Source organism: Nesoenas mayeri (assembly GCF_963082525.1).
Source record: "Nesoenas mayeri genome assembly, chromosome: 1".
Classification (NCBI taxonomy): Eukaryota; Metazoa; Chordata; class Aves; order Columbiformes; family Columbidae; genus Nesoenas; species Nesoenas mayeri.
Genome location: NC_137541.1, coordinates 25315835 through 25327980, shown reverse-complemented (window position 1 = coordinate 25327980; position 12146 = coordinate 25315835). Strand labels below are relative to the sequence as shown.

The window sequence follows — 12146 nt, the reverse complement described above, 5'->3', positions numbered from 1 at the left end:
ACAGAAATCTCTTCTATGTAGTTTTAAAGTCAAATGCTACATTCGGGTACCAGAAAGCAATGCATCATCTGAAATCTCTTTGGGGTGAAAGCGATCTCCTGTATTGCACTTGCACAGTATGTAGCACAATGAGGCCCTGTTCCATCACTAGAGCTCATAAGCACTGCTGTAATAAAACTAACAGCATTCCTAAATCTCTGGACTGAATAAAGTATTCAAAACCAAACAGTAATATAATATGGTTACATGTTGGCAAAGGGCCAAAAATTGATTCCTGTCAGAAGAGAAAGGCACAGAAATAAAACAAGACTGAATACATCTTTCCCCCTTTTCTAATTTCAACTGATGCCAGAAATGGTTGCAAAAATACACCTTTTAACAAAACAATAATTAGCTCAACTGAAGACTTCTTAATTCTAGAAATCATAATTAGGAAACTTGCCATAAGAATGAATGACATCTACCACAATCAATCACCCACACGGATTAATAGGTTGAAGGAAAGCTTTACCTCGTTTCTGCGGTCAGAGTGAGAACATTATTCAGGTAGTCTCTCATCCAAGCAGAAACACCTAATACGCTGATGGACATCAACTAAAAAGAAAAGATGAAGTTATTTATCATGCATTTTTAAATTATGAATCATTTTGCAATCTTCTAAGTAGAGGGTAAATCATCAGTAACATCTCTCATGCATTCGTTTATCTGAACAGCATACTGTCCCCAAAACTGTACTTCTATATGCTTAGAGTTGGTTTGTTACCCAGGGGTTTATGGCACCAGTGACAACAATCTTCTCTTCTGGTATACATAACTGATGCCTGGAATACCTTCTCTTTCACTCAGTGATGCCATTGCTGGGTCAAGCCCCACCACTGCACAATGCACCACAGAAACAACAGGAAGGCTTTATGCTGCTAAAGTCAGTGACTCTTTCAAGGCTCACAGGTGATATCCATCAGTCTGTAAAAAACCATGAAGCCTTACTCAGGTATGTAACCAGTGAAGAATAATCTGAAGCCCCATAATGGATACAACAGTACTGATACACTGACACACAGGAGATTTATCTACAGGTCAAGTTTAGAAGAATCTGGTTCTCTCACTCATCAGATAAAGTCGCACCATGGACACTATGCCTCAGTTTCCTGAATCATAAAGGACAATAAAACTCACTGCCCTTCATAAATCCCAGATCATCAAAGCTTCCGGGTACTTAACCCACCAGACACTTAAGTGGCATAAAGCTACTACAGTTTCACCAGGACTCCTCCTACAGCAAGCCTCTGAGACCGAACCCACCTAAAATTGCCAGCACCTCAGCAGACCTTGATTTCTGTCAGCTGAGCCACTGTGCACTGCAGCACACCTGGGACGTACCAGTAGAAGCTGTGGCCTCTGATTTTCTTGAGAAGCTAAACATGAACAATGTGGTCAGATCACACCTGCCACACCATGACAGCTCTTCTGCTGCCGTAGCAGAGGTACCGCTAGAGGACAAGGCACTCTTCAGGGTACTTATCCATGTATTTTGCACAGCATAATAAAATTACAGAGGCTGGATAAGTCAGTACACCCTTCCTTCTGGGAGAGGACTCATGTAACAGTGGCCATCATCCTCACTTTTGTGATGCTCTCTGGCCCTAAGAGCACGTCTCCTCCTGCACACACAGGACAGACGGAGCACTGCTCCCCAAACAGAAGGTGAGAGATGCAGCTAGAAACTCCTTCAAGAGGAAGAGGGAACCACAAAGCTTTTCTACAGAACAGGGCAAAGTCAGGGTTACTAACACCACTGCTTACTTATCAAACTATTTCAGGGAATTCAGCTGGTATAAACCCAAAGATGAATTTAGGAATATCAATGTCACATAGGCACCTAAAGCCCACCTGCAGCACAGGGGCCAAACCTGGCAGACTCAGGACTTCAGAAGCACCACTGTCTAGCTGAGGAGGGGAGACCTAAGCATGCTGGTTCTCCTGAATTCCCCTGTTTTCATGGACTGTATAGATGTCTGCCAGGAGACGTCAGCATTGCACCAACAGCTTCTTAAATCAGTGAGAAGTGCTAATTGCCCCTGTTGCCGTCAACAGATAGCTTCCCACACAACCTCATATTTCCCTGAAGTTGCTACAAAGAAAAAGTTAACTGGTTCAAAACTAACACATAAGAGAAGTCGCTCCGTGTCCATACCGGCTCCTTTGCCTGCAGCACGCCCACAGCAGGCTACTTCGGCCTCTAAAATTTCACAAGAAGTCCCAGTGGCTACCCCATGGTTTCCTCTTGCTTTTCAAAACTGATGCACAAAGCACAGGCACTGCCTTGGTTCTGGATGGTGCCAGCAAGAATATGGGGTGCTCAGCATGCTGCAAGCATGGTCCTGAAAGCCAGTGCATGCTGCCAGTCTGCTATGTGCATGTATGTCCTTCACACACTGTGGGATCTATCTGGGCTGGTGGAACAGTAGGAGTAAAGAGCGCTTTCTGTTGTGTTATTTGCAGAAAGCTGCAGAAGAAAGGAGAAGAAGATGACTAGATAAACCTCCTAGATAAACTCCTTGACAATGGATACCTCCTTGGAAAAAAGCATCAGGAAAATATACCACACAAGCAATAAAAAATCAGTGAGGGGAAAGTCTAGGCAGATACATCTCTAAGCTGTGGCCAGTACATGGCCACGTAAGTTCTACAGAAACACTTACTAACCATACCATGGAACATGACTCTGTTTTCATTTATTATGAACAGCAACTGGAAGGGCTGTGTCCTCTCACCTAGCAAATGTAACCTTCACCAATAATTTATCTACACAAACACTCTTCCAGTTCATAAGAACAAGCTCTCTATGAAAGGTCTTTCACTTCATTCAAAAAGCTTTTAGCCATTTAGGTCCCTCTGGCTGTTCTCCTTCAGTGTGAATAGCTAATTACTACTGTTTCTTGCTGAACACAAATTATGTGCAAAAAAATTCCCTCTGTAACTCCTGTGTAACTACAGCTCACCTGTTCACCTGCCCTGTGCCCTGAATGATCTCACCACCATCAGCTCCTCCAGGTGCTACTGAATTCTGCTATGCTTACAACGCATGTATGATACCAACACAAGATAGCTCAGCATTGCTCTGAAAATGTACACACATAGCGCTTTACCTCACTGCTACACAGATGTTACACATAGATTAGCCATGCGACACCCTCCTGCCAACCAGACAATTTCACCTTTGGCACTGTATTTTGAATAAAGTCCAAACTGACACGAAAGCCAGAGTGCTGCAACACAATGGATTCATGCCTGTAAAAGTCAGTAAAACTGTCAAACTGCGGCATTATAAAGACATGGCTCAGAAAGAGAGTAGATAAATACTTGAGAAGCTCCTCTTGAACAAAGGGGCCCATGGAAGAGCAAACTGTGGTAACTCAAAAAAAAAAAAAAAAGGCAATTCGGCAATAAATTGATTAAGAAAGGTTTATTTTACAGCACATAACCCAACAAGTAGCTCTCTGCTAGCAAAGGGAAGTGCTGACAAAAATGTCATATCCCTTCTGATCAGCAAAAGTGAGACTCTGGGCAGGAAGACCCTGAGGGATGAAAGATGCATTTGCAACACCAGATTGCCCTGCATAATGACTGATGTTTAGTTTAGTGACAAAAGATTACCAAGCACTAATGCACACTCATCAGTCGACTTGCTCACCTGCTTCATATGCCCAAGGGAACCACAACAAGAACACCACATGCGTGCCCAACCTCCACAGCCTCCTCCTTATGACTCAACACGCATTCTGCGCTGTACAAGCCCTAAGCTTGCTCAAGTTCCAGCAGACACCGAGGAAGCTGCAGGCACCTACCCCCCTCACACCACCTCCAGCAGAGGCAGATCTTCAGCCAGCAGCACAGGAGCTACACTAACACCAATGTTACAACTCAGCCTATGCGCCCAGCAGGCAAGAACAATAACAACCTCCCCAAAACCACTGTTGTGCCTCCAAACCTACTAGCAAAGAACAGCCGGCAGTTCACTGCCACGCAATTTTCATGGAGTCATGGGCAGGGTCAAGGTCCTGATTACAGTTTTTGTTGGTTTATTTAGAGGGTAGAAAAAAGGCAGTGTTAAAAAACTGGCAGCCCCTACTTCAGCCAGTGCTTTATAACTAATTCAGATGTAAACTACAGTTAGAAATCTGTATCAAGCCATCAAGACAAAAGGACACAATTTTATAAGAACTAGAACTACCAAGATAATTCTCACCACATTAGCAGTTACATCATTTCAACATAAAGTTTTCATCCAAGCTTCTCTGATGACAGCAACTCTGCTGTGCTGTAAACATAATATGATAGTAGGCAGTAAAACATGTTTATTTGTTGCAGCTGGCTGCACAAGTCACTATGGGTTTCATTCTGAACTGTCACAGTGTGTTATATAGCCATCAACATGACACTGGAGAGTTTACAAAACTGCCTGCTGCCTTTCTCTATCTTAAATATATTTTCACACTGATAAAAAAAGGTAATATATTATATTTTTACATATGAGCAATATGCAGCTCACACAAAAATATAGTAAATTTCCAAATTAATATATAACAAAATTTTTAAAGCTATTAGAGCTTTCTCAGACAACTGAATTACAGTATCCAACAATGGGCTCAAACTATTAGAACTGGTCATTTCCAAGCATAGTTTAAATTGTCTTTGGAATTATTTTACATAAATTTCTGCATCAAAACCAGAAAATATCAAAGCAGCAGACCTGTTGCTATAGGCACACTCATTTTCATTTGCTGATCACATTTTTCATTCAAACATTCTAACACCTTAATTTTTGACAATGAAAGATGCTCTGTGCTCAAATATGAGAGAGGGGATTTTTTTCATTATTAAATCAAAGGAAAGATTTAAAGTACCTTCCATATTAAAATAAAAAGAAGGGGGTGTGATTTTTAACAGATATGGTAAACAACTTCAGGCCACACTCTGGTACCCATACAAGGTGCTGACTAGTAGCACTACAGAGCAACTTGCTTTGCAGAAGAAGGTTGCCAGCTCCAAGGAAATGACTTCCAAGATATGACAACATTCATCAAAATACTTCTTTTAATTTTAGAAAAGAAATAAAACTTGAGAAAATATTCCAGTTAAAATTGATTTGGGTAACCTGAACTGTGACTTACGAAAGTGGAGGGTGGTTAATACACTACGAGGTGAGGAACAGAACATGTTGCACTGCTTTCATAGGATGGACTGTTAACAAGTAGGTTCAATATTCAGATCATTGAATAAACACAGATATCTGATTCAGATCCCTGGACAAATAGGCAACTACATTTTTTTGGGAGGGAGGGGTGTAAGGGCAGAAGAGAGTGGGACAAGAGGTCTTGTTTTTCTGTATTACCTGGAAAAAGCATTATAATGTTTAGAGAAAGAAGTGTGTCCTATAAAAAAAAGGAAATTCCCATTCTTCCCACTAATGCACCTTCTATTCTACAGACATGCCAACATTTTGTTTTAGCCAAGGTTACTACATAGGGTCATGCCTTTGTCCCCTCTCACTTGCAGTCAGCTGAAGCACTTTGAATCTGGTTTTGCTTGCACAGCTGTAACAGTGAGTTAACAACCTCTTCCACATTTGGCACGGGCTGGAACTTGCACACTTTGCAATAAGGCAATTGCCAGAGCACTGACAGGCTGCTAAGGGGTCACCCTCCTTCAGGAAACGAGCACATTTTCCAGCAGCTGTTTGTGCAAGGTTCCTAGAGCAGCACAGCATGAAGAACACATCAGAGCCCAAACATGCAAACAGGTCGAGGTGCAGTTCATCTGTTAGCCAGTTCTGAGTGTCAGACCTACATATCAACTTCTGGGCTCTGTAGCATGAGGCTACATTAAAAGCAAAGAGGGATAAGCAAGTGCTTATATTTCTGCATTCATCTTCTCTGTGACTACCTAGGCACTGTACTTCTTGTTAGGACACGATTTGTGCCATTCTTCCCTCAAAAGTAAGCATCTCGCTGTTGAGACCTTTTGGCTTCGGGGAGGCAGAGGTGCATGCTGCCGATCACAGGTAATTTACAGCAATGCTGAGAGCTCAAGTGTCCATATCTGTATCACAAGTCAGACATATCACCGTATAGATGACAAGCCCCCACAGATACACGATGCGCTCTTCATTAAGTTTCTGTAAGAGCTTGTTTTTGTTCACAGCCTCACAGATGGCAGGTAAAGTTATTTTTAAATCCAGGATATATAACTGGAAGACTGACAGGAAAAAAGACTATGTATTTCCTATGATCCACAGGATCTACGTATCAGCTGCTTGTGGGTATATCACTTAACTCTCCTGTTTTACACATGAACACCGGTGAGTACATCAAGATTACTAAAATAAGCCTGCATTTTTAATTAAATCACACATTCCTATTAAACTGTTGCCTATACTTTAGAAAATACCTACAAGAGATTAAAAAGCTGCTATTAATCCTATGACTTTTGCCTAGTGTCTACCACGGACTCTTGAGATGATGGAAAATCTTCAAGGTATTGAAGCAGTGCCTGAGAATTTGTGAATAATTGGGTTATCTATCTTCTACAGAAAGAGATGCAAATTTAAAGAAAAATAACGCAAGTACCTACAGGCCAGATGGAGCTTCCCCATTCTGCTGGAGATGATGGCTTACTGGTATAACAGTACCCCTTGGGCTACTGGCTCAAGTCTAATCAGCACAGGTTCATGACTTCTTCCTCAAAGTAGATGCACCGAGTCCCCACAGTTAATCATGAGGATTACCAAAAAAATGCCTGTGGTTTCACCAATTTCTAAATGCCAATAAGAAGCATATTAATGTCACTTCTAACATTAAGGTGTTTATTTTTTTTCCTTGCTATCATCACATCAAGCCGCTCTCTTTCAAGACGATTTTGCAGAGACTCATCTAGCAGTTCACTGTAGACATGCCATGCAGGGTGAGCCATGTCGCCCACAAAGATATACATGAGATAAAAGGTTATAGAGAAGTAGATACAAAATTGTCTTATGGCTGAATTCTACTTCATTAGGACATAGCCTGGTAATAAATCTAAATAATACCACCCAAACACACAGAAAATGCAAGATTTCTCAAAGATCAGAGTAGAAGTATTTCTGGTACTTTAAAACTCCTGTAGCATGCTCTGCTGAACACATTCCTTTAAAAGATACCATATTCCCACAGAAGCTGGACTTATTCTTGCATGGCTTTTAGGTATTTTCTTTATAAAAGAATGCTAAGAAAATCAGGTTTCAATTACATACATCTACACTGCAGTCCCTAAAATCAGGGTATATTAGCCTAGAATGAACCCATGTTCAGACTGTTATAGGTACCCAGCCAGGCAGTGTTCATTATGTTATCAGTCAGTTCAATTCTTTAAAAACTTGACCCTAATTCTATTTGTCCCAAGTATCTGCAGATCCCACTGATGTGAATGGAAGTTATAAAGCAGCAGAAACACCACGTCTATACAGAATCTGGTTCCATGGAAGGGAGGATACATTGATTTCTTTCTTGTATCATAGTACATTTGAAAAATTAAGCAAAAAATGACATGATTCAACACATACATTTTAGATTGGAAAAAGAATTAAAGACAATACACCACTTCCAACCGCCCTCAGTGCTTCCTTGCACAACACTAATATTGCCTTGCTCTAAATTTCAGGTGGTACACATAACCAAAACTAGAAGATTTAAGGGTGCAAAGTATACAAAACAAAAGGAAAATTAACTGTAAGCTGGCTTCTCTTTCATTTTACGTGATTTTTTTGTTCACAAGCATGAATTCAAGATAGATGCAAAACAACTGCTGCTGCCTGCCAGGACAATTTATTGGCTGCAAGCACATAGTCTAAATCAGCTAGTATTGCTCTGTACATGAAGAAAAGCCTAGGCACCACTCAACAGAAACAGCATATCCCCAGGCAGAAAAACCTCAAAAGGTGAAGGATGTGGCAACATCGCTGGCTTGGCTCAAACATCCAGTGACACTATTAATCATCGGTTAAGAGATCCTTACCACCTATGACAGAGTCATCTGCAACTTACAACCTCGATTTGACCAAGCTGCTAAAGTACAGTCATCCTCAATTACAAGCAACACAATGGCAGCTGCTCCTCCTTCTGCCTCACATGTCCACTAGGAAAAAAAAAAAAAAAAAAAGCTGTTTTCTCAAGACAGAAAGGCTATACAGACTTTTTTGTTTATGTTTGCTATACTTTGCTTTTTCAAATAATAAAAAAAGATGATTGACAAAATAATTGCACTGCTTTTACTTGCATCTATCATTACTAACTAGTTCACGCATTTTGACTATTTGTAATTTTTTGAAGGAATACATGTGGCTGAGCTGCCAAGAAAAGTAAAACAGGCCCGTGCCTCTCAAAGCTCTTGCTTTGCCTAATCTTCCATTAGTGTAAGCAGCCAGGACATCGAATTTTTCCTGTACTCAGCACTGTTTTCTAGTTCCTGTTCCAGCACAAACCCCAGGGGCCACTGCCCTCAGATAACCTCCTGTGTTATGCCTGTGCCCTTACTGCAGGCTGGCCACACTCTGCAACTGAAGTTCTCCCTAGTATAAATGTTTGCAAAGGTGGTTTAATATGGGAAGAGACCGCATCAAAGCACAGAAGATCAAGGGCAACGTTGCAAAATGCAGTGAGGAGGATTTCTGTGAGGACAAGTTACACAGTCCTCAAAATGAATGAAGATGCTCATGTTACATCCACGATCACTACTGAGCTGGAACAGTGTCAGGAGTTCGCTCAGACAGCAATGCCCCACCAAGAGGAAAGACCCTGTAGTCTCATAAAGTGCATAAAATATGTTTGTAGAGCTATCAAAAATAAATTTATCTGAGTCCTGACATAGATACTATATAGAGATAATAAAGACCAGTATTGCCACTAAGAACAGAAAACTAGGAAGCAGTAGGCGCATGCCTTCTCTCCAGCACCACTAAGATTACCTGCTTAGTTAAGCACTAAGTGTTGACTACAAAACATCAAATCATGCACTTTTTTGGAGCTTTCCTCTTTCTGTTAAGGCTGTCCAGAATGTAATATGCTACAAACAGCAGTGTTACAAAGTGTAAGATCAGATACCTGCAGAAATCAAGTTAGGTCTCTCAGTCTCATAAATTACCTTAAGAAGTGATGCTCATTCATACATGAGGATAACAGAAGAACGAAACCAAACGTTAACAGCAGGATTTAGTCTGAATGGTATTCCTTGTACAAGGCACTGTCAAAAAAAAGCCCTATGAACTCAGATGGCCGAGAGGTCCTGAAAGTGCAACTCCTGTTGCTTAAAAAAAGACATCCTGCAGTCAGAGGCAGGATTCAATTGACCTTGGAAACAGCTTCCAAAAGGGTATCATCAAATCTACTACCACAGACAGTCAATCAATAATTAGAGCACTGACAACAGATTTATTGCCACTTCAGAAGAAAACACCTTTCAAGATCTGCTGGAAGTTGCAGCTCTAGAAGTTCTGATCCATTCATATCCACAAAAACAGTGTTTTTCTGGAGCACATTTATTGGTCCACTATCAAAACAGGATGAACCACTAAAACTGAGCCTTGGGCTTACAGTTGATTGCTTATGAATTATTTACAGCTAAGCAACTTTCAGGCCAAAAATTACAAATAGCACCCCTCTCACGCACGTACAGGTACATTACCCTGTCTACCGCTCCGCATCACAGCTCATCAACTGAGCCCAGTAAAAAAAGTTTCTTTCCAAATAGACAGCACCCAGCTGTATACTTAAAAACAATGCTACAAGGATTGCAACGGAGTGACTGAAAGTTCTTTCACTTCTCTGCTTCTGCAGGCTTCAACAGCAGCCAAATTATGAAAACATCAGTGTGTTGTGGCAACCATCCACGTCTTAAGTTTTTCATCAAGACTGATGGTCAGATTAGCCAGTTCTGTTACATGTAACATCTTAAGGAACTTTACCTGGAGAAGAGAAGGCTCTGGGGAGACCTTGTAGCAGCCTCCCAGTACCTAAAAGGGACCTAAAAAAAGCTGGAGAGGGACTTTTAAAAAGGATGTGTGGTGATAGGACAAGGAATAATGGCTTTCAACTGCAAGAGGGTAGATTTAGCTTAGATGTAAGAAAAAAGTTATTTACCATGAAGGTGGTCAGGCACAAGAACAGGCTGCCCAGACAACCTGTGGATGCCCCATCCCTGGAAGTGTTCGAGGCCAGGTTGGAGTGGGCTTTGAGCAACCTGGTCTAGTGGAAGGTGTCTCTGCCCATGGAAGGGGGTTGGAACTACATAATCTTTAAAAGTCTCTTCCAACCCAAACCATTCTATGATTCACATGCACTAGTCTGCCCTCACCACGCTTGCAATGAAAAATGCTGGGGTCCCATCATACACATGCTGGGACAGTTGCATACATGACATGGCTGAAACTTACTACTTTAGAGGTTCCCTTCTTAAGAGGCTGACAATCAGATCGTACTAGACAGTGATTACTGGCTCTTGCACAGTTTTTTGTCAGGCCTTCAAAAGCTTTAATCCCCCAGCCTGGAGTAGAAATCAATCCTCTTTCCACAACATGTGGTTAGACCTGCTGCTGGACACTACCACAGTGAAACAAGAAGAGAATGTCACACTATTCCAGCCAGGACCTTCAATCAAACCATGATTTTAAAAAGTCAACATGCACTGTTTGCACATCTTCGCTGTTTTCAGTCAAACACTGATAACTGACACAGCAACCAGGCACATGATCAGCAAGCTTGAAGATGTTTGGAGGCACCAGCCCTTGGAAAGGAAGGAAGCAAGAAAAAACATTAAACTCTCCAAGACTGGGATTGATGAGAATCACACAACTGTGTCCCAAACTGGGGGGTCTGTACAGATCCTGGAATTGCACATCACTCTCATCTTTACTGACCAGGCCAGATCCTGCCATGCTCAGGATACAGGAGGATCGTGGCTGCACATTTTCAAGGGGCTGATCTAATCTAAACTTCCTGACATCCAGCCCATAAGCTGGGCTGGTATTTTTCACAGTAAGCACTAACACAAGTGATAGAGAAGCTAAAGATTTCCAAAAGGAAGGAAGAGTGGCAGCAAGGGGAAATCACAGCCCCCATCCCCACACCACTGGGTATGCACCTGCTGCCAGGGGAACTTTTCACAAGAAAACTCTGCCCCATGGGTCATGTTCTGACACTCAGAAAAGGCAGTGGTAGAACTCACACTGAGCCCAACAGGAGAAAAAATTCAAGCTCTGACAGAGGAAGACATATGGCAGATTTCACCAGAACAAGCAGCTTGTAGCAGATTTGTATTTAACTGTTAAATGCACATCTGAACAGGACCAGATAGGAAGCAGAATGAGGTTTTTACACACACATGCCTCCAAAGAAGTCTGATGTAACTGCAATACATTCAGCTACTCATCATGCACCCTATTTATTACCATGCAATTCTGGAAGACTCAGGGTTTTTTGCTTATGTGTTTATTTGCTTTGAACAAACCCTTTGCATTCATTTGCTTTGTAAAATGCAGAGAATTCCAAATGGACTGGCCAGTTTTTCATTTGAGTTCCAACATCTTTAATTTTATATACATTACAGAAGACAGCTTTAGTTCTTTGCGACATCTGTGGTGCAAGCCATCTGCTATACTGGCATTTATTATTTAATTACATTTTCACATGCTTCAGCACTATACAGATTTCACTTAGCTGCTTGGGTGTAATTTCCAGTGTCCTGGCCTTAGCCAAGAAGATTAATTACAGACATTTTTTATATTTTGCAGACAAGCACGAGAAGTTACCATTTTCCTCCCCAGGACGTGTCATACCACAACAGACTCAAAAGATCCTTGTTCCTATGTGACAGAGGGGAAAGAAAAAAAGATAAAAATAAAAAAATAAAAAAAAAAATCAAAATTAAAAAAAAAAAAAAGGTCACACTTTCTAGTCAAGGATGATCTGAGACATCATTATTTAAATGGCAACAAAATATAAAGAATGAGAAAATATTTCTAGCCATGAATGCTTTAAACCAGATCTAGACATGAATTATGAATGGACAAAGTTAACCGCAACACTGCATGACAGATGCAGTTCATGCTGTTCTGC

General features: G+C 41.2%; 1 protein-coding gene across 1 annotated transcript in view; it reads right to left on the bottom strand.

Moving 5' to 3' along the window:
• The window catches only part of TSPAN12 (tetraspanin 12), a gene marked incomplete at its 3' end in the record, with an annotated part of 45194 nt that overhangs the window by 30598 nt on the left and 2450 nt on the right, over positions 1 to 12146 (bottom strand). Inside the window, exon 3 of the mRNA XM_080344993.1 lies at positions 512 to 594. Within this exon, the coding sequence (XP_080201119.1) occupies positions 512 to 594 (83 nt within the window). The remainder of the gene's footprint in view (positions 1 to 511; positions 595 to 12146) is intronic.